The following is a 24,210-nucleotide window of genomic DNA, read 5'->3' as shown; positions in this document are numbered from 1 at the left end:
TTCTTGCTTTTGCAGACCCCACAAAACCATATATTCTCCATGTAGATGCAAGCATGAATGGTTTGGGGGCCGTGTTAAATCAGGAGTACCCAGAGGGTCTGAGACCTGTGGCTTTTGCGAGTCGTAAACTCAGTGCATCTGAACAGCGTTATCCGGTCCATCAGTTGGAATTCTTGGCTTTAAAATGGGCCATAGTGGATAAGTTCCACGACTATTTGTATGGAGCCAGATTCACAGTCAGAACGGATAATAATCCTTTGACCTACGTGCTTACGACGGCTAAGCTTAATGCCACAGGACATCGTTGGCTTGCAGCCCTTGCCACCTATAATTTCAACATTCAATACCGACCTGGAAAACACAACATTGACGCTGATCTTCTGTCTCGAAACTGTTCTACCGACTCCTCAAACAACTGGGAAGAGATTCCATTGACATGCATTAAAGCAATTTGCTCTCAAGCCACTTTGTCAGAGTTGATGGAAATGCCCACTAGACTAGTAGATCAACTAGGAGCTTCTGCTGCTATTATTCCTGATGCTTACGCATTTCCTACTTGTGTAGAGCAGAGTTCCTTAAAACCTTTGACACCCCAACAGTTGAAACAGGCTCAAGAAAATGATCCTGTCATTAGTGTTGTGAAAAAGGGAATTGAGACCGGCAGAGTGATGACTTCAAATAAAGGAGATAGTCCTGCAATATCACTCTTTCAACGTGAAAGTGCAAAATTGGTGATACTAAATGGATTACTTCACAGAGTAACCCAGAGACCCTCTGGTAAGGAGATCAAGCAATTAGTGTTACCTGAGAAATACAGACATCTAGTGTTAAGGTCTCTTCATGATGAATCAGGGCATCTTGGCGTTGAGAGAACTACTGAACTAATTAAGGACAGGTTCTTTTGGCCCAAAATGAATTCTGAAATTGAAACCTACATCAAAAATTGTGGACGATGTATTTCTAGGAAGTCATTACCTCAAAAGGCAGCTCCACTTCACCAAATCTTGTGATTGGCCCCTTAGACCTTGTATGCATAGACTTCCTATCCCTAGAATCAGATTCTAGAGGGATCTCTAACATTCTTGTCATAACTGATCATTTCACGCGGTACGCCCAGGCGTTCCCAACAAAAGACCAAAAAGCCCTTACTGTAGCCAAGGTATTGTGTGAAAGATACTTTGTACATTATGGCTTACCAGCCAGAATACACTCGGACCAGGGAACTGATTTCGAGAGTAAATTGATCAAAGAGCTTCTGTCCATGTTGGGGATAAGAAAGTCAAGAACAACTCCCTATCATCCCCAGGGAGATCCCCAACCTAAACGCTTTAATCGTACTCTCTTATCAATGCTTGGAACTCTTGACTCTGCAAAGAAACAGAAATGGAGTCAATACATTAGTCATTTAGTGCACGCATATAACTGCACAAAAAATGACGCTACTGGATACTCGCCTTACTATTTAATGTTTGGTAGAGAGGCTCGGTTGCCAGTAGATGTTTGCTTCAGTACATCTTCTGATGGTGAAAATGAGGTCCATTACCAGCAATACATCTCTGAAATGAGAGCACAATTGAGAAAAGCCTACCAACTGGCTTCAGATGCAGCAAACAAGAGTCATCTTAAAAACAAAGCCCGGTATGATCATAGGATCCGCAACCAACCTTTGGAAGAAGGTGACAGAGTACTTCTACGAAATGTTGGACTTACCGGACGACACAAACTCCAAGATCGATGGAAACCTGTACCTTACAAAGTTCTTGAAAAACTGCCCAACTTACCCGTATATCGTGTAAAGCCTGAGAGAGGTGTCGGTATAGTAAAAACAGTACATCGAAATCTCCTGTTGCCAATTGGGTATTTGGTTAGAATGTCTGACTCCCTTGAGAATGAAAGATTATATGAGCGACCAGTCACAAGAGCTCAAGCTGCAGAAAATCAGAGACAAAAGAGAACTGATAAGCCTGAATTTCAGCAAAGTCAAATGCACACAGAAAGTTCAGAGTCTGAGGATGAATATATTGCCCCTCCACGTCAGTTCAGTAGAGAGGAACTCGTGAAACAAATGAAAGACATGTCAAATCCCTCTGAGAACGTTGTAAGTGATGATGAAGTGATCATTGAAGGAGAGGAACAACTTAATACTCAGACCAATGATGAGATGGAAAAAACAAGTCCCATGGAGGATTCTGAAGTTGAAGTTCCAGATCAAATTCCTGATACTGTGGTGGACACAGATTTAGAAGGGGGAGACGTCCCTACTTCTGATATATCTCTGGGAGATGATGAAGCTTTAAGTTCACGTCCTTCCAAAAGACAAGTGAAACCAGTCATTCGTCTGAGTTACGATGAACCTGGCCAACCTTCAAATAGACCATTCACTATCATTCATAGAGGAATAATGATTCAATTCAGTGATTATTCTGGCAACACCTCAATGTTAGGTTAATTCTAAACATGGCCTTTATAAGATATTTTTGTTTTATTTTGTTTGGAGAGTTCACATCCATTCTAGTAATACATTTAGAATTTCTAGCATGAAACAGTAGTCAGATGGGGACATCATGACTTTTAGAAGGGGGAGGGTATAGCCCAGACCAAATTTAGTTAAGATGTGCAAAAGTCAATTTTATGATTTAAAATGTTACAGAAGGTATAGGGTTAAGAGAAAAAATGTTTGGTTGAAATGTGCTTTGTTTTGGACGGGTTATATGCACTCAAGTTTGTTACTGCCTTGCTTTGACCCAATTTGATTGGTTATTTACCTGGCAATCATTGAAAGTCTGTGTAAAAGGGGCGGGGCTTATTGGAAGTGCACAGTTTTTGCAAGTGTGATGAGCGAGAGAGCCTCGGTACCATAGACGGGAGCTCATATAAAATATGCCAGACTTTTGGGACAACTTACTGTTGTGCTACGTTTGGAACTTGATGTACCCAGTAAAAAGGTATTAAATAGAGTTTTTGAAGTGTTGAGATTGCTGTGTTAAATCAATACAGTATGTAATGATAAAGGCTATGCTAAGCGCGATTAGCCTGTTAGCTTATTTATGCCTGTGTGGTTGTAACATATTGTATGTAAGCTTTAACCTTGTATATTAGATGCAATTTATTGAATGTTTTAGTAATTATTGCATCTTACATAGGAAAACTGACAGTTTTTCTCAGTGAAGAAGGCATGATCAGGATAATCTTTCTGATCAATGTGACCAATATCTCATCATCCCATCTGCTGCGTGAGTTTCTTTAAGCTACGAGTTTCTAACTACCTCCGACCAGATTTGTGACCACCCTGTGGATTTGCCAGTCATTATTTTACACATCCAGCACGGTTATTTCATCTTCACAATTGCCACATCGCTGTGCGTGAGTACAATACCTGCACGTGCACTGATTATTTAGTTTTTTTTTTGTTTGCTTTATAAGTGAAGCGGCCAGTTAAGTTTTGTTTTCTCGGCCACTCCGTACTCAAGCAACGAACACAGGCCTGCAACGGTGGGGTTATTACAGACTGTGTACGAGTGTGTGTGTGATTGGGCCCTTTTCTTATAATGGTACTTGTGTAAGTGTTTAAATCATTCATATATATATAAAGACAGTTATTGGTTAAAAAGAACAGATAATTGGTCTTATTGGATATTGTAAAGGTAACACAGAAAATCTTGATTTAAGAAAATACTTTAAGCCCTAAATGTAAACAAGGTTTACAAAACTTGTATTTTACTTTCATTCACTTTTTATTTTATTGGTAAATACATATCCTGTTTACAAAAAACAATTGAATGTCATATATTTTGTTTATCTTAAGTGTTTTTCAATACATTTATATTTGATACAATTTCTTCATTGTTTCTTGTCCTCAGTAAGTACAAATAATTTACACTAACTGTTGAGGGAACCTAAAGAGTACCCAGGAACCCCTCCCTTGTTATACTAGTTTAATTCTAATTTTGGATAATATAGGAGGTAGGGGTTACAACAGATAACAGCATTAGTGTCATACTCACATTGCTCTGTGTGACTCCGAACGGACACCAGATTGCCTCCATTTGAAATGCAGTGATCTCGTGATTTATGCCATGACATCTTATTATCGAAAAACTTGTAACACTATTTGGAAACACAAACAATCAGAAATAAAGTGCGCAGCTGTGATTAACAAAGTTTCTTTGTCAGGGAATAAGCAGAATTTCTTTTAATGCATTACATTTTTGTTGACTTTTGATTTCATCTAATATATTTTCACATTTTTTGTGCTGATTTCCAGAAAGGATGGAGGATGGATTAAATATTGAGAAAAATGGAGACTTGTTTCTTATATTTATGTTGTCATTATTGCAATAAAGCAATCGATCATGTTAGTCACCAAACAACTGGTATTTATTATTAAATGTTGTTATTGGTGATATACTGTACCATCCTGGATAGGTTAAGTAAAACTAAGACTTACAGATATTTTTATTCATGTGTTTTTTCATGTTTCAAAAACAAATTTAGGCATATCTTGAACATGATAACAGCACAGTAAATTATTTAATTAAATTCATCTGATAACTTTTTTATTTAGACAAGATAATAAGCCGTAAGGTGTCTGCAGACTAAAAAACGTCTTACACATCATACTTGCATTTTATTTGTCATTTGATCATCAGGAGAGAAGTACGCATGTAAACATGTGAATCATATTATTTTCTTAATCTGATGTAAAAAAACCTCATGCACATGCACAGAACAATTGTGCTTAAGTCTTTTATTTCCCTCTTATTTACGTATCACATGATTCTTAGCACAGAAACATGCAAGAGCAAGGCAATGGCAAAATGCATTAAAGGTGCCATTTGTAATAATTGAGGTTAATGATTTTTTAAAAATAGCTACACGCATCAAAAGAATGAGAAGAAATAAGGGCAAAGATGTCATTAAAAAAAATGACAAGGTATAGTGCTGCAGAAATATCAATCTAAATTAGCATGCTAAATTACTAGCTACAGCCCGACTGGTGTTGTAATACCAGTTTCGACCATGGGAGGCGGTATGCGGGCCACGCACATAACCGCCAGCCAAACTGCAATACACGAATAAGTCGCATGTGTGGGAGTACAGCCCTCTACTACTACCGCTGTATTCGAAAACTAAGGCAGCTGACTTGTTGACTTAAGAGGCATGAAGGCAGCTCAGAGAAATGCAATTCGGACAGCCATGGATTCGGACATGCCTTGATGCCTTCCTGCCTTGCAATAGGGGTTTCGGACGTATTTCAGTTCAGGGAAGAGAGCGGAAGAATGGCTAAAGCAAGAGACATTTACCACTACCACAAACATTCGCTGCAGGGAAAAAACGCGCTCGGAATCACAAATAAAATATGATAAATAAAGTAACCGAACCAGAGTAAATACTGGCACTGCTTTTCATCGCTGGAGACAACTAATGGACATGAAAGAAATGAGGTTCGACTCCGAAATGACAACATTTCTTTTCGATTGGTAAGTAAGATGCTGTTAGTATTTCGCTAGAAGTTCACTTATAATAGGCATTGCGATAACCTATGCTCAGCTTGTACATGAACTACGGCTTTGTGCAGTAAATGTGGCTCCATCTGAAAGCAGCTGATGGCGATTCACTTTTAATCAAGAAACCGGCTTCACTGACGAGAAGCGCAATGACTATCGCATGCAAATTATCGCGCATCCTTAGCTGTTAGCGTTTAATAGTTAGCTCTACCCACGGATCCGATCCGGTTTTCACCCGTTATCTACCAAGCTGATGCTAAAATGTAACATTAGCTAAGAAACTTGCAATGTCTTCGATGATAATGAACACCAATGGACGCACGAAACGTAGCGGAAAACATTGCAATTTTAATGAGACCGAATGTTTTTTTTGTGACTAATGATAACTTAGTTGCTAATGTAAATCAAACTTGATATATGCTGCTAAATTTGCAGCTGCTTAATTAAAATAGACCAACTCACTTTCTGGAGGTATACTGCCCCCGTCTGTTTGGAGTGTGGAGTATGAATTGATTTTTTTTTGGGCGGACATTTAAAATGGTCCCTTAATGGGGTCACGCGCTGTACATTCTGCAGCATTCATGTCTTTCATAACATTGCATAAAGCAATAAAATAGCGTTGTGCGTTTCGAAAAGTGTTTTCTTTGCCTATATCTGAAAACTTCTTAAGAACAACTTTCTCCAACTTATCGTTGACTTGGTTTATTTATCCAGAAATAAAGCGTGAACCTGATGAGCGATGCTGTGTGCAGCGTAGCGTTTCCAAGTCCTCTGCTTTTTGATGACATTTTAAACTGTTTCCGCAGGTTAATTTTTTTATGTGTTAAAGATCAAAGGATTTGGTTCATTAGTTATTGGTATTTATGCTCTCAATAGTGTCTGGGATGCTTTTGGGTTCGTTTTGAATGTCCATTGGCATGATTTTGATACACAGATCTGGCAACCCTGGCTGTGCGCTTGTGCAGACGTTTGGTTTGGATTAGATAGATTGTACATGTTAACAAATATTTTAATCAGATTGCAATGTTTAGGGTGCATGTAAACTGTACCGTCATAACCTGCAATCGGATAAAATTCAGTTGTATTGACAAAATTGTGTGCATGTAAACATAGCTAATGTGTTGCTTTCTGTCAGTGCAAGAATTTGATGTCCTGGTTGTAGTGGAAAACCAAGGGATCCCTATAGCTTGTTTTTTATGAATTTATGGCATCTCTTAATGCTTGTGGGGGTCCTTAAATTCAAACATTGGTTTTAAGCAAATGTATTTGGACAGTAATGGTTCTTACTTTTCCTCTGAACAGAGTCCATTCAGGAGCGCAGCTGCCCGCTGATACAGTGGTTGGAGACACGGTGGTGTTGACAAAATCAGCACTTCTTTTACAGATCGAGGGTAACGAATGACCACAATTAATATCATTCCAGAATCCTACAGAAACACATACATGTCATCCAACAGATCATGTGTACCTATAACAAGCTTCTGAAATATTAAACCTAATGGTAAATATTATTTATTAATGCAAATGAGAAAACTTCCTCCAAGGTCAGATCCAACACTTTATTTAATCTAAATCAACATCTTATAATCTAGATGTGATGTCTGTGGAGCAGGACTGAATAGCTGCCTCAGCATTAGTTGATGTTTTTCTTCATCTATTTGCTATATCATATACAGCTGTAATGAGAAGTTCTTACCTGAGCTTTTCAAAACGGTCACACAGTTCTCATCATTGTTGAAGAAATTTGGTTCATTTCGTTCCCACGCAGTGTATACAACAGGTGAACCGTCCACCCAACTACTCACACAAACACACACGTACACACAATGAAATTAAATTTTTGCCCTGCAAATTAAATGGACGGTCACTGTTACCCAATAACTAATATTATCACCAGAATAGCTTTTTCTCATCATAAAGATTTTAAACTCTCCCCATAATCTCAGGTCATACTCTTTCCCAATCACAGTACCCACACTTCTATTCTCTGGGATGCTTTATTCTGATTAGTCAGTGGAGACATGTTTGTTATTTACAGATATCAATAATAAAACAAACCTCATCCGGGTAAAGAGAGTCATCTTGACAAATGCAGTTTAATACTTTGAAATAATCCATTTAAAATAAATATAAATAATTAATCAAATATATGAGTTTTTTATTTATAGGTTTTTAGCTTTTCTTACAACTGTCCAGATATCATGTACACTCACTTAAAGGATTATTAGGAACACCATACTAATACTGTGTTTGATGCCTATTCACCTTCAGAACTGCCTTAATTCTACATGGCATTGATTCAACAAGGTGCTGAAAGCATTCTTAAAAATTTTTGGCCCATATTGATAGGATAGCATCTTGGAGTTGATGGAGATTTGTGGGATGCACATCCAGGGGACGAAGCTCCCGTTCCACCACATCCCAAAGATGCTCTATTGGGTTAAGATCTGGTGACTGTGGGGGCCATTTTAGTACAGTGAACTCATTGTCATGTTCAAGAAACCAATTAAAAATGATTCGAGCTTTGTGACATGGTGCATTATCCTGCTGGAAGAAGCCATCAGAGGATGAGTACATGGTGCTCACAAAGGGATGGACATGGTCAGAAACAATGCTCAGGTAGGCCGTGGCATTTAAACGATGCACTAAGGGGCCTAAAGTGTGCCTAGAAAGCATCCCCACACAATTACACCACCACTACCAGCCTACACAGTGGTAACAAGGCATGATGGATCCATGTTCTCATTCTGTTTACGCCAAATTCTGACTCTACCATCTGAATGTCTCAACAGAAATCGAGACTCATCAGACCAGGCAACATTTTTCCAGTCTTCAACTGTCCAATTTTGGTGAGCTCCTGCAAATTGTAGCCTCTTTTTTCTATTTGTAGTGGAGATGAGTGGTACCCGGTGGGGTCTTCTGCTGTTGTAGCCCATCCGCCTCAAGGTTGTGCGTGTTGTGGCTTCACAAATGCTTTGCTGCATACCTCGGTTGTAACGAGTGGTTATTTCAGTCAAAGTTGCTCTTCTATCAGCTTGAATCAGTCGGCCCATTCTCATCTGACCTCTAGCATCAACAAGGCATTTTCACCCACAGGACTGCAGCATACTGGATGTTTTTCTCTTTTCACATTCTTTGCAAACCCTAGAAATGGTTGTACCGTACGTGAAAATTTCAGTAACTGAGCAGATTGTAAAATACTCAGACCGGCCCGTCTGGCTCCAACAACCATGCCACGCTCAAAATTGCTTAAATCACCTTTCTTTCCCATTCTGACATTTAGTTTGGAGTTCAGGAGATTGCCTTGACCAGGACCACACCCCTAAATGCATTGAAGCAACTGTCATGTGATTGGTTGATTAGATAATTGCATTAATAAGAAATTAAACAGTTAATGCTAATAATCCTTTTGGGGAGTTTCCAGATGATTATCGTTGCAAATAAATCCCTTAAATATGATCAACCTGTTGTGTTTTTTCCTGTGATAACAACTGGCTTTGCTGTAAATTATCTTTTACTTATTATAAAGTTCAAATGGTTTACTTATTTGGTTTTAGTTTAGCATCCACCCTGTGTTGAAATCTTTCATACTCACCTAAATGATTTGTCCAACTCTACAGTCATCCCGATGTAATACTGATTTTCTGATCTTTCATTTCTAGATATCTATAAAACAGCATCAGTTTAGTCCTACTCATATGCTTGTGAATAAAACACTTCAGTGTTTATCTCTCCTCTGAACTATAGACTGTGTCTTCAGTCTACTGAGCGGTGAGCCCAGACTGACAAAAGAATCACAAACTTTTTTAACATAAGTAGCTATTTCTGTTTTCGTAAAAGAATCAGGTCTTATCAGCACTTCCATATTAAAAACATATGCTGACCGCATGAATAAACAGTCTGGTATAAGAAGGACATCATGCAAATCCATTAATTCATAAATCAAGCATCTGGAATTGATTTTAAGTGTGGCATTGCGTTTGGAAGCTTTGGCTGTGATCCCACATCTTTCGTTCAGGGAGATCTCCATGCAAGTGATACAGACCATATTTAGGTTATAAAGACACAACCAAATCTGTCAATTAAACAAGATTAATATTAGTAAATGCCAGATCAACAATTTGGTACATTCTGAGAAAACAAAACACACTGGTGAGGTCAGTAACAACAACAACAAAATCCTGAACTTCCATATACTGTAAGATAACAATGGTGGGTGATTGGATTATCCTCTCCATGATAAAGAAAAACCCCTTTGGGTTTTTGAAACCTTAATATGGTCTGAATCACTTGATGGAGATCTCCCTGAACCACATGATGTGGGTTCACAGCCACAGCTTCCAAATGCAATGCCACACTTTAAATCAACTCCAGACATTTAACATCCTTCATTCATTAGGAAATTATCCTTACTGTACCCTTACTGTTGGACTCTTTAAAAATAGGGAGTTACATATTAAACAACTGTAATTCATAAACCCTTTATTCAATATGAATGCGAATACTCTAAGAGTGTACATATTTATTAGACTGTACAAAATGTACTTTTGTTTTATATTTGCTGATATGATCTTTGTCTGCCTTGTACTTGCATTACACTATGATGTCATCAACCAGCATCAATTTTTCTTAAAAGCATTTAGCAGCAGAGTGTCAGTAAAACTGGAAAGCATTGTCACTATTTTATTTTACCTGTTTAAATAAAAACCTCCTCTCAGTCTGATCATTAATGACAACAAGATCAGCATGATTCTTCTTACAGAAGGCACGAGCATCTTCCATAGTGTGAAGATCAAGATTAATGAAATACTGAATGCCATTGTACTGAATCCAGCCATCAGACGTCTTGTTATATTCTAGTGGGAGGAAAAAGACAGACATCTTCATTTGTGTGATTTATAGTGGCAAAACATTTCTGAAATGTTTATTATGAAAGCCAGGAAGATCGGCATAATTTGTGCAGTTAGGGGTTGCCATAAAAGCTGATAGAAATACAGTAAATCTCTACAAAATATTAGTTTTAACCATAATCTACACACAAGAGCTGAATGTGTATGTAATAATATTTTCATAAAACTAAAACAATACTGAATGCATGTACAGTAATAGTTTTATATGTTTATTATGGTTTATTCGTTGTGTGTGTTGAATGAGAAAGATGCCGCTGACTGTTGGACGTAAAGCTTGATGTGTCGCCATAAAAACTCAAACAAGTCGATTAAAAATTGAGGGACAGTTGTGACCTCGCCAAGAAGGTTAAAAACACAAAGTCTTGGTTTATTCCATATAGACGGTTTCATCGGACACACGTGATACACATCTGGATCCGAACTTTACTTCCGGTTTCGTTTTGTTAATGGTCTGAGTAGTTGCTAAACTGATCTCTTGAACAAATGCCTCGTCGAAAATAACAAATGTTTTGGTTTCCTGTTGTTTTGCTTGTTATATAAATAAACTACGTTTAAAGAACTTTGTTGTTATTTATTCTTAGCGGAGTTTACCGGAAGTTACGTACGGACCGCGACAGCCGCTTGTTTATGTTGTTACTGCTGAAACGATCTATACAAACACTTGACTGATACTGGTATGCCTCTGTGATTTTATATTTGCTCATTAAAGTCCCATCACCCCGAGCAACAACATGAATTTATTAAATATATCTTCATATGATATCAGGCCACTTCTTAATTTCATTAAGAATCAAGTACATGGCAGGTTTAGTAAATAACCAATTTATGGAACCAATTATTAATAAAAAATAATAATATTGATCAGTGGCAGTTCTAGCCATTAAGAAATACAGTTTTTTAGAATCCATTAAGAGTCTAATAAACAAATGTTAAATAACAAGAAATCGTGCCAGATGCACTAAAAATGTTGAGTATAGAACTGTATTTCTCAATCAGTGAGGCGTGCTGAATTAAAGGCTTTTTCAAGAAAAAGAGATAAAGAGCATCAATTGGGTACTCTCAAGTAAAATATACATAAATGGAAAAAAATCTGCATGAATAAACTGTCAGGATCCTGCCATGGAGTCTTGTTTTATATTTATGTTTTATCATGATGGCAGGGTTCTGACAGCCTCATGTTCTATGTGGAAGCTCATGGCCTTGTATATTGGGTCATGTGCCTCTGGTGTCTCGTTTCTAGTCCCCGCCCCCTTGTTCTCCCTGTTAATTATTCATTATTAGTTATTCCCCTCACCTGTGTTACCCTTGTTATCTTGTTTAGTTTTCCCCTATTTAATCTCCTCTTGTCTTGTGCTGGTTCATTGTGTACTGACGTGTTGTATTGTGTAGAGTTTGTGTTTGATTTCAGTATTAGTTTAATATCCAAGTCTAGTCGATAATGTTATGTCAGTGTTTTGTATATCATGTTTAATGTTGTGTTGCCCCCACGTGGGCATTTGTTTTCTGTGGTTTTGTTAATAAATGTTCATGGTTCACTTCCCGGACATCATCTGCGCATGGGTTCTCTTGTTCTCTGTCTCACTTCCTCACATAAACAATAAAACGCTTTCACTCTCTCTTATATTGTCTTTCTAAACCCTGGTGGCAGTCGTAATGAAGTTTCAGTTTGATGGAAATCTTGATTTCTCACGTCATGAACCCTTTAACAACTCGACCATACAGCCAAATATGATTCTTCTGTGTTTATTTTTAAGAGTGCTGCTTAAAGTTTGCGCACTGATGATTTAAAAAGCATAATCTTTAAAAGATTCATAAGTTTGAACATGTTTGAACATGAAATTGCAAGCTTGAACTGCTTGGATGTTTTTTTAGTTCTTAAGTAAATTGTTAGATTAGGTAATATGGACAATGTTTAGATTAAAGATGTATCACTCCATATTACAGAAACTCACATAAAAACATGAATCTACTAGAGAGCTATATATGTATAGATCTAAAGTCAAACAACATAAGAAACAGATGAATGCTGTTGTATAACACATACACAAGTGATTCCTTACCTTGAATGACTGATGTCGGTGGGGATTTTGGAGTAATGCCTGTAAAGAAAAAAAAAAAATCAGCATACAGCACAGCCTCGAGTACTTTATTGCTTTTATAAAACCGGTACCACACCATACCAGTTTTCAAGCAAAAATATGTATCCAGGGGTACAAACTCATCAGGGGTGAAAAAAGTGATGAAGACACAAGCGTTCATATATATATATATATATATATATATATATATATATATATATATATATATATACATACATATATATATACATACATATATATATATATACATACATATATATATATATATATATATATATATATATATATATATATATATATATATATATATACATATATATACATACATACATACATACATACATACATACATATATATATATATATATATATATATATATATATATATATATATATATATATATATATATATATACACATATACATACATGACATACATACATACATATTATAATTTGTAATTTATTTATTGTAAATCTTATTCATTTTAGCATTTAAATTTGATTTTAGCATTTTAATTTAAATCAAATTTGAAACTGTTAGCATTAGTTAATGCAACATCAATTACTAACACCAATTACTGTAATGACATAAACAAGAATTAATTAATGCTTATATACAATATAATGTTCATTTTTCGTTCATAATGCACTTACTAATGTGAACAAATACAACCTTTTTGTAAAGTGTTACAGAAATGTGCATTTTTATTATTATTTAGTAGTACAGATAAACAAATAATTTCGGGTTTTTTCTGTTCCACAGTCATAGCTCTAATACAGAATATGAACCCTAAACGAGCTACTCGAATCAAACTCGTGTACAATTCGACGTACAAATGTTATTAAAGGTAGAAAAGTGATTTAGGTAAGAGCAGTGAGAGATTTTCTCTCAATACTGTTTGATTAACACGAGTGACAGACAGGAGCAAAATTAGGTAACTTCCCCTTTAAGACCGAAGTCCGACTCCGGCTCTAAATATACTGTTACACATGTGTTTTCTCTTTTAGCTGTTTACTTTTTCTTAAGCCCTGAATTGCCGTGTTTATGAGGACACTTGCGAAAACCGGGAATTTTGATGCATGTGTGTATTAAAGGCTAACTGTGCATTCAGATTGCCACCGGCGAGAGCGTCAATAAAAGCTCTGGCTGCCCTGACAACGACGCTAAAGAAAAGTTGTAGTGGACGCTCTGACGCTCGAATGCATTCTCTGAACTCCTCTCAGGCGGAGGTTTCTGCCTTCCGATTAGTTGCCGGTGAACATTTCCGCCTTCCGATTGGTTGCCGCCACCCGCGTCATATCTCATTACCATAAAGTTGAGCTGATTTTAACTCTCCTCGACGCTCACGCTGTTCATGACGCGCCGCTGCTCGCCGCCGGCTCTCATTGAAAATGAATGACTTCCGGTCACTTTGACACTCTCGCCGGTGGCGGTTTGAATGCACAGTAATACAGCGGCAAAATACTCACAAGCTTAATGAGAAGCGGATACGCGGCTTCCATGCTCTTCTCAAACAGAAACAGGTATATATCACATATAGCACTGTTGTTTGTGTTTCAACGGCTTAAAATCACTTAATTTAAAAATGCCGTGTACAAATGTTAAGCTTTTATGACCACGCGCACAGCAACGTGACGTGGGCGCGTAACCTTGAATGAGAAAATACTACGAGTTAAGTGTGTGCGCTCAATCTGCAGACTGCTTAAACTTCTGCAGCAAATGAGGTGACTATGAATTGTAAAACATAACCCGCCAAACTGACATCATTACCACAATAGCTGGACATGATTTTCATAATTTCATTTACTGCTACCCTGTCGCAGACCCCCTCACCCCTCATTTTTAAAAACTCATCGGATCTAGACGAATCACAAGAATGACCTATTTTGGATCAAAAACGTTTGCACCCCTGCGTATCAACGCAACTTTTATTAAGTAAAATCACTAAAAGTCAGGCCCGGGGTGGGTAATCGGGAGAACCGGGAGAATTCCCGGTGGGCTGCTTCACTTTTGGGCCGGTCGAGTTTTTTTTTTTTTTTTACTTTGTCACGTTAGTGAGTCTATCTTCTCTTAAATGACACTTCACACGTTTCGCATTGACACTGCAGCGCGCAGCCTCTGCATGGGTTGTACCATGTGAGGGAGTTTTCCTCTCCCCTCCCATAGAGTTGGTTCGGTCCATAGCAAGAAAACTTTTCTCCGGTAGGCTGGGCCGGCCCTACCGTAACAATACGCGTCTGAGAGGAGGAGGGCGTAAAAAACAGGTTGAAGAAAAAATCCATTGGAGGAGGATATTGACAAATGTGTCAAACTTACAGATTTATTTTCAAGAGGACAAACAAAAGTGACAACAGGTAACTTAAAGAGAAATAAGCCTAGTAATGATTAGCATTAGCAACGTAATTATTCGGCTAATACCGTTGTCAAACTATTTACAAACCAAAACATTTTTGTGTATACATGGCGATTCATAGACTTTGCAAATATTATGCAAGCAGCTTCTGAGCAGTCCCCCGCTGAAAATGAGGAGGTCATGAGTTAAAAATATGAATTAAAGTTATTTAACCCTCAGGTTGTGTTCAGAACCCTATAACACCTTTTGTTTTCCCAGTCAAAAATGACCAGCCTAAAAAAGCTTATAAATCACTTGTTATGCTATTTAACCAATATTGTATTCAATATTTTTGTCAAATTGTTTTCTTTTTTTAATTAGGACTTTTATATTTCCATTTGCATTAATCATCCGCCTCATAGCATTAGCAATGCTAATAATTTATCAACCTTTCCTTGTGGAATACACTCTAAAAAGGGCTGGGTTATTTATATATTTTATATATTGGACAGAACACGCTGCTGGGTTAAAATTGACCCAGTGCTGGGTTGTTTAAACCCACCTGTTGGGTTATTATCATCCATGGTTGTACAACAACAATCCAACTTTGGGTTATTTTTAACCCAGCACGGGGTAATTTTTAACCCAGCATGTGTTCTGTCCAATATTTACCCATTATGGGTAAAAAGTAACCCAGCCTTTTTTAGAGTGTAGAGGAATATTTTTGTTAACTTCTTATCTTAAGTGAAATACTTTTACCTTATTTGTTGAACCATGATATTAATAAAAACTAGTAAGAGCTGAACTGTTGCTTTATTTATCCAATTTGAAAAAAATGCTAGTTTGGAATAACACTATGGAAAAAGTGGGCCGGTCTTGGGCCTGAAACTCCCGGGCTGAAAAGTGGCCCCACTCCGGCCCTGCTAAAAGTCTTCCATCTGTTGGAAAAATTAGTCCCTGAACGACTGTGAACAGAAACGCCCCATTCAGACGGCCAGTGACAAGCAGTAGCAGAGCGACGCGATCTCATTTATTTCAGTGAAAGCTTGGCAACTTGACTGATTTTCAAGAGCGACCGTTGGGAGTGAAGCAATGGAGTTCATGTCATCCTTCTAGTGTCAGTTACTGGAGTAGATGGTACTCTGTTTATGACAACCAGATTTAGAAATGCCTCATTGAAAGAGACGGGTGACACACAGCGAGAAGTCGCTGGTGGTCTGAATGAGGCTTAACAGAGTGTTTCACATAATGTTTACATTGTGTGATGTGTACACAAAATCACCAGGAGCAGCGGTCACAGCTGTGTTTTATCATCAATAAACCACAGCTGTTGACCAATCAGAATTAAGGACTGAAACTAACGGTTTTATAATAGAAGATTAGCCTACACTGTAAAAATTATTTGCTGCCTTAAAATTTTATTTCAGTTTTAGATTTACTAGTCATTTATTATTTATCTTGATTAGAGATGAGTTTCTATAAATGATAAAATGTAGTTGAAAGAAGACTTGTAAATCTGAGTTGATTCAACTAAAACATTTAAGGCAGCAAAGCATTTTTTACAGTGTACAAACTTCAAAATGTTGCGGCTGACCAATCAGATTTACAAATTCCAGAGAGCCATGTAATAAATCTACTATATATATATATATCAAAACATTCATTCACTAACACCATTTTTGTTTACTCTGTACTGGATATTCGTGCTTATGTCTGCATGTGTACCTATTGGAATCTGACAGACCCAGTTTAAATAAGCATCACAATCTTGATCATTCCACTTGTTGCCAGAATAATAGCCATATTCAGCACAGTTCTCATTATTGTTGTAGTTGTTTGGTTCACCGGAGGCCCAGTTCTGATAATCGGACTAAAACAGAAATAAACACACAATCACTGACAGAAGAACATGATAAAATGTAAAATAATATTAAAAGGAAAAGCCTCAATGAATCAACACCAATAGACAGAGAGTAATGAGAAATCACTCACAGGAGTTTGATCTGACCACACAAAACCAGAATTACTGTCCAATGAAGTGAAGCCAATCCACAACGGGTCTTTGGTTAAATACCTTGAAAAAATGTGACAAAAGTAAAATTTATGTCTGTAATTATTTTCTTGTTTGCCACATAGGCGCTGATTTCTTTCGGCACAACGTCACACAACCCTAAGGTTGCTTAACAATGGCAGACGCTACTGGAGCGCCCACCAGGCTCTGGAAAGGAGGAAAGTGGCATGGGCGCATTTTCCACAGAGTTTCCTTTCGACGGAACTTAACGCAGCATCATGAAACAAAACTTTAGGGAGAACAGCGTGAAGCGTTTGTGCATCTGAATCTTATAGGCTGCGAGGGATGATGTCACGAGCACAACAGACCCCGGAATGCATAAAAGGAAGACGCAAACAGCACACTACAGCTTCTGTTATTCAACAAAGTCCTGTTTGTGATATTGTCTCTTAAAATGTTGCTATCAGTCTGTGTATTATTCGGAAGCTAGTTTAAAATAGTTTAATGGCTTGTGAGCAGTTCAAGTGGTGTGTTGTTCCCTGTTCTCGTTTCATTATGGAGCGGTACGAACTGCGGCTTCTTCTGCCCCGACCGGGAGCCCTATGCAACACTCTAGTTCTGAGGAGTTGGATGTTGTAAGTGTACACGAATCACACACAAAATGACATGCACACATAGGGAATGAATGGAGGTAGTCAACCGGGCTGTTGAGAAATTAAATATTGAATGGCCGACTGAGAAAATGGTCTAAATCTTCAGGCAAATTAGATTACACTAAATAAAAATGGGTGCAGCCTTAGCCTTAAAAGACCTTTCTCTACCCATGTTAACACAAGCACATCATCTGGCTTCTTTAAAATTCAGGCATACAAAAAGAATGGGTATGGAGAAATGCCTCGGGTAGAAAATACACTGGCCTACCTATTTGTTTCCCGAAACGACATCATCTTATCAACCGCCGCCGACATTACACACTAAACCATGTCACACTACATAAAATTTATTGGGAGAGGGATATGTAGCAGCAGGTCGGACTGCATCCTATGGGTATCATTCAGGCATACCAGGCTGACCTGCTGGAAAAAATTTAAAGGGGCCATGTCACAGGACTTTTTTAAGATGTAAAATAAATCTTTAGTGTCCCCAGAGTACACATGTAAGTTTTAGCTCAAAATACCATATAGATAATTTATTATAACATGTTAAAATTGACACATTGTAGGGGTGACCTGCTGTTTTGGGTGTGTCCTTTAAAATGCAAATGAGCTGATGAAATTCAAACACTGATCACAAAGATGGTGGTTTGTTGAAATTGAAACTCAATTGTGCTGTGAATTATTTTCTTTTTCTCTCTGCACTAAATGGCTGTGCCGTGGTTGGATGGTGCAGATTAAGGGGTGGTATTATTATAAAAAGATCCCCTTCTGACATCACAAGGAGAGCCAAATTTCAATTATTTATTTTTTCACTTGCTTGCAGGGAATGGTTTACCAAAACTAAGTAACTGGATTGTTTTTACATTTTCTAGGTTGATAAAATGGACTGGGAACCCAATTATAGCACTTAGACATGGAAAAAGTAATGCCATGGCCCCTTTAAGTAGGCAAGCCGGTGGACATAGAGTTATTAAACAAGATCAGATGGATGGCAGATCTCTCCCTCTGAGTTACCAAAGAAACAGCGCAAGCTATTGGCCGTTCTATGTCTGATATGGTAGCCACAAAAAGGCATTTATGGCTACATTTATGCGCTATTAAAGAGAAGAGTAAAAATGTGCATTTATATGTCCCTTATCACATCCACCTGTCTGTGCTGTTGTAGACAGTTTTTTTTTTGGTTGTTTTTGGAAAAACAAGCGGCAACTTTAAAAAAAAATGTATACCCCGCCGCTCACTCCATCAGAAGGCTGCGGTAACAGAGCAGCCTCAGCCTTCTCATTTCGTCATACAGACAACAACAAAAACAAAGTGTTGCTTCTCAAGCCCCTCTTTAGAGAGCTTGGGGCCCCTGACAGCAGTAACAAAATAAAAAGAGTCAGTATCTGCTCTCCTGGAGAGCCCTGCAGGGAATTACTGCATTAACCCCACCATTTATAATGCCTTGGGGCATGCTAATTTCCGATTTGTGGGTTCGTCAGTCTCATGCATAAAGGCTTTAAAACTGAGGAATCAGCTGAAAAACACAGTAATAAAAACAAGTCGTTCATGCCCTGCCGATAAGTTGTTTCAGGGCAACGAACTTGCATATGTCACATCCCCGAACCCAGCCTCAAGAGGCTGGTTACTTTATCACATTTTCTCCATGAAAACATTTTCCCCTTGCCTGTTCACAAAATGTATGGATTTAGCCCTTGCTCCACTGAGACACACTTCACTATGTTCAGGGTTACGCGCAATGCCTTCATTCCCTGTCTACAAGGAAGAAACTGTGATCTTTTTGTCGCCCAGGGCAATGCGTATTCCAAGATATGCAGACTGCAGGGAATGCAGACTCCACCCTGAGGTGGTGGAGAATATTTTTTGTCCAAAAATGGTCTAACGGACCTATTTGCATGTCGGGAAAAAAACCATTTGATCTTTATTGTTCTCCCTGACACCTTCAGCCCCATTATGGCTGGATGCTTTGGTACAGATGTGGCTAAGGCAACACCTATACACTTTCTTCCTCAATTGTTTTGCCCCCTGGGGCCCCGAGTTTGGTTTTCAGACTTCTTAGCTCTCCTAGGATGTCATCCATGGAAGGTTCCTCTGAGGAGGCACTTTCTGATTCTGGCTGGAGGTGCCATATTGCAGAGAATATGGAAATTGTTGGTTTGGCCCCTGTATGGGATCAGTTTGTGAATCAGTGTCTCTCAACTGAGGTTGTTGAGACCGTGCTTAAGGTTAAAGCTCCCTCCCCCAGTAAACTGTGTACATTAAAGTGGAGAGTTTTCAATTCATGTGTAGTGAAATGCATATTGACCCAGTTAATTGCCCAGTTGCTTCAGTTCTGAAATTTCTACAAGATCGTTTTTCCTCAGGTCTTGCGGTCTCTACGGTAGGAGTATATACTGCAACCTTAGATGTTTTTCACTCCCTTCGTATTGAGGGTTCTTTAGGGAGTCATTCCTTACTTACTATCTTCCAGTGTGGTACAATGAGGATGAGGCCTCCTTCTCAGTGAGAGTTCCAATATGGGGCTTTACTGTATTTTTAGAAGGAATTGTGGCACCCTTTAAACCGATTGAGTTTTATACAGACAAACTTCTGTTGCTAAATTATCATTTCTTTGGGCCATCATCTCTCTGAGGAGAGTAGGTAAGCTTTATGCATTCTGCTTCTCTTATGTCTGGAGTTCTCTCTAGGGAGAATTAATGCATACATAAAATATATAAAATATAATATAAAAAATTATAATATATAAATATAATATAAATATAAAGCCATTCTATACCCAAGACCAGGTTATATACCTAAGTCATGTGGCCAGTGGCCAATTCTTCTGGCTTTTTATCCTCCTCACGAGTGGGTGGATCAAAAAGATAATTCTTATTATGCCCTGTTAGGGTATTAGAAAAGTATGTGAGAACATCTTTTCTATGAAGAAGATCTGATAATTTTTTGTTTATCTGTATCAAGGATCATCCCTCCTCCAAGCAGACCATCAGTAAATGAATTGTGGAAGCGCTTTTGTTAGCTTATGAGGTGCACAGATGGCCTTCGCCTCTGCTAGTCAGAGCACATTCTTCTAGGATTATGGCATCTTCTCAGGCCCTTCTATCTGGGCCCTCCATGCAATATGTGTGCGATGTTGCAGGGTAAACAACCCAACATACTTTTATAAGGGTCCTATAGTTTGGACCTCTCATCCTTACCTGATAAGGACCTGTGCATGAAACTTTTCACAACAGGACAGACACAACTCTTCCCCAAGGAATTCATTCAGGGATACAAAGACATTTGTACCCCAAAGTGTCATTTCATGATGCAGCATTGAGTTCCCTCAAAAGGGAATGTCTCAGTTACGTCAGCTACCTTTGTTCCCTGAGATAGGGAATGAAATGCTGGGTCTCATATCCATAACTCCATGTGCCTGTAGCACTCAATTTACTTTTTCAGAAGCTGTAGGGCGCCGTTTGCGCTTCCCTTTTATCCCTTTCGAGTTCCGTCGCACTCGTGACATCATCACTCGCTGCCTATAAGACGGAGACTAGTTTCACAAGTTTTTTTCAAATGTGCGAACACTGCACGCCGTTCTCCCGATGGTGTCATTACATGACGCAGCATCTCATTCCCTATCTCAGGGAACAGAGGATACCGTCGTAACAGAGATTTTTTCCTTTCAGCAAAAAATATGTTTCCTTGCCAAAAACATGTTTTAAATATATGGCAAATACTTAAATATATGCAAAAATATTTTGTAGAGAGTGAAGCTTAATTAAATAGATTTAGTTTTAACCTTCATATAATAACTCATATTTTAAAATGTATTTTATGGGCAACAAATACATTTCTAATTTTACAAATCAATATGGCAAAAAATATATTTTTGTCCTGGCCAAAATATTAAGTTTGTATAAAATGTATAGAGTATAACTATAAAATGTATAAATATGTATAAATTATAAAATTAAAGATATATTTTTGCTGTTATGTTTACAGGTTTGTAAAACACAAGGTTTTTCTTCCAATGTGACATGAATATGAATGCTTTAAATATTTATTTTTATAGAGCACCTATTGTCCGATTCACATTTTTACATTTCCTTTAGTGTGTAAGTATTTATTAGTTCATGTTAATGATATGCAAAAGGTACAAACCCCAAAGTAAACAATGACTGCAAGTTATCGTCTCCAACATAAATCTCTTTTCTTGGACTACAACAAACACACGGATTGTAGGCAACAGTTTACTTCCTGGGATTGGTGATGAAGTAAAGACTGACATTGTCATAATTCATCCCGCTTCTGACTCACAGCCTGTAAGTAACTTCTGTTAGCATTGCATTGTGAGCAAATCTTTCAAACAGGGTAATGAGCATCACATTTCCTGCTGACGTCAGAGGTATTCAGACCAATCACACCGTACAGATAAGCTGGCCAATCTGGGACACAGATCTTTTTAAATCTGTGCGTTTCACGAAGAGATTAAAATCTTGAGCTCCAAAAATGTACAGTATGTGGAAAATAATGTTTTTTTTTTACCATAAACCACGCAAACACATTGTACTAAACCAAATACACAAAATAACGTGTTTTTTTTACCAATGAAATAGGTGCACTTTAAAATATTCAGGATATACAAAAAAAAGGTGAAAAAAATGTTTATTTATTTCAGCACATATATTTTTGGTATAATCTGAAATATATTTGAAATTATATTTGAAAATATATTTTTTGCCGTATGGGTTAGATGTGAAATGTCAACCGCCCTTTTTTCAGCTTATTCATCAAATCATTCTAGATATTACAACTCACAAGATCCACCAATCAGACGAGATCCCCTTGCTGAGGCAGTTTTTATGTCTAACTCATGAAATGATAAAAAACTTTATTTAACCCTTCTTGCATCACCGTACAAACTAATAATAATGATAATAAATAATATATTCTGTGTGTTAGAACATGTTAGAACTTACGGTAACTTTTTCATTTCATCTTCTGAATGAAAGCTCGCTAAATCACCACCAACAGCTCGACAGAAGTCACGCGCTTCAAACCAAGTCTTTTTCTCATTCTTCTGCTTTCTGTAGACCTAAGAAATACATACAGTATGAAAACTGTGATTATCCTGAACAAAATTTAGCTGCACAGCTCAGTGTTTCAGGAGAATTGTTTGTCTTCACATTTACCTGAACACAACTGCCTGGATCTTTTTTAATCCAATTATCCGGGCACCTGAGAGGTCGTGTGGTCGGAGGCTCTCGGGTTGTAGTGACTCCTTCTGCCATTTTCTTACAGATGTATTTCTGTTTAGTGTTACAGGCCAATACATCCCATAATCCTGCTGAAGTTCCTGTTAACATTGCCACACAACCTCGGTGCTTATCTGAATGTGAAAATTCAAAGACGTGAGAAGTTAAACTCTTGTAGATTTGACTTTGATTGATGTCACACAGAACGAACACAATGAAACTCATCAACATACCTGGCATGCCTACATTAAAGTGTGTAAACTTGACTTTATCACCATTGATCCACTGGAATTGCTCAGTCTGATGAGTATTAGACAAACCAATCCAGAAATATTTCTCAGGTCGAAGACCAACCAGACTGATGAGAAACGCATTCTCATATCTAATAGCAAAGATACCACATTGTATTATTCATCTTACTGTAATTTAGTAAAGTATTACTAAATATCATCTACTCACCTGCTGCCAACATCAACAAGGTTAGCTGCGGTCTGCTCACACGTCAGTTTGGCATCATCAAAAGTTTTGGTTTCCATGGCAACGCTATAACAGTAATAGCCAAACCTAAACCAACCCTGTGAAAAGACATTCCCAATATCACCAAATGTCCCTTATATATATATATAATTTCATCTATATATTTACACAACACTGACAGTAATACACAACAACACAACTCTGTCAACTTCTCATGACCACATAACAGACAGAAAACACGCAGAAACTGTAAAAATATATTAACAAATAGACTGAAGATCCATTTATGATACATGTCATATAACTGATTTTACTTGGCTTTGATTTGTAATTTGTCAGTGTGTTTATTGAATGACTTTATTGTGTTTATTAGTTGATCTTTATTATTAAATGTTTGTTTAAGTAAAATAAAGAGTATGAGGTGATGCAGACTCACAGCTGGACATCCAGGACTGATGACCTCTGGAGATCCTTCAGGTTTAATGGAAGCTTTCTTCTTACAGATGTAACCATGAGCTGACTCACACAGATGATCTGACCACTTCCCCTCCTATTACACAAATGTAAAGCATCACTAATGAAGAATTATGACCCTTAAACAACCAGAAAGAAACTATAGTGGGAACGAGGAGCATAAAGATAATAAAAACTACCCACCTGTCCTCTGATAAGAACACAATCCTCCATTCGATTTGTGACGTGTGAAGGTTCTCCTACAAACCATTTAGTGAAGGTGACGTGCGATCTATCTGACCACTCAAACAGATTCTGAATCCTTTGATCATTAAGACCAATCCAGAGCTCATCAGTCGACACTACACAACAACACTTAATTTTATATCACCAACTGATATTAAATTATTAGAGGTGCAACAATAACAATGATGTTTGATATTCAAACAAACAGTCAATGATCACTTTATTTGTATGTTGCCAAACAGGCGCCATTTAAGCCTATGTGCTTTATCGTCAAGGTCA

General features: G+C 37.7%; 1 protein-coding gene across 1 annotated transcript in view; it reads right to left on the bottom strand.

The window, feature by feature from the left end:
* Positions 1-24,210, bottom strand: part of LOC135743920 (macrophage mannose receptor 1-like) — a 68,750-nt gene that overhangs the window by 28,984 nt on the left and 15,556 nt on the right. The window contains exons 8-21 of the mRNA XM_065261824.1: positions 23,890-24,047; positions 23,669-23,782; positions 23,215-23,330; positions 22,989-23,137; positions 22,693-22,889; positions 22,480-22,595; positions 16,844-16,925; positions 16,577-16,721; positions 12,478-12,516; positions 10,200-10,363; positions 9,103-9,173; positions 7,204-7,304; positions 6,795-6,934; positions 4,005-4,107 (exon numbers count right to left, since the gene is read on the bottom strand). Coding sequence (XP_065117896.1) covers positions 4,005-4,107; positions 6,795-6,934; positions 7,204-7,304; positions 9,103-9,173; positions 10,200-10,363; positions 12,478-12,516; positions 16,577-16,721; positions 16,844-16,925; positions 22,480-22,595; positions 22,693-22,889; positions 22,989-23,137; positions 23,215-23,330; positions 23,669-23,782; positions 23,890-24,047 — 1,695 coding nt within the window. The remainder of the gene's footprint in view (positions 1-4,004; positions 4,108-6,794; positions 6,935-7,203; positions 7,305-9,102; positions 9,174-10,199; positions 10,364-12,477; positions 12,517-16,576; positions 16,722-16,843; positions 16,926-22,479; positions 22,596-22,692; positions 22,890-22,988; positions 23,138-23,214; positions 23,331-23,668; positions 23,783-23,889; positions 24,048-24,210) is intronic.

This window comes from Paramisgurnus dabryanus, chromosome 2 (genome assembly GCF_030506205.2).
Source record: "Paramisgurnus dabryanus chromosome 2, PD_genome_1.1, whole genome shotgun sequence".
Lineage (NCBI taxonomy): Eukaryota > Metazoa > Chordata > Actinopteri > Cypriniformes > Cobitidae > Paramisgurnus > Paramisgurnus dabryanus.
This window is presented reverse-complemented; position numbering and strand designations above follow the sequence as displayed.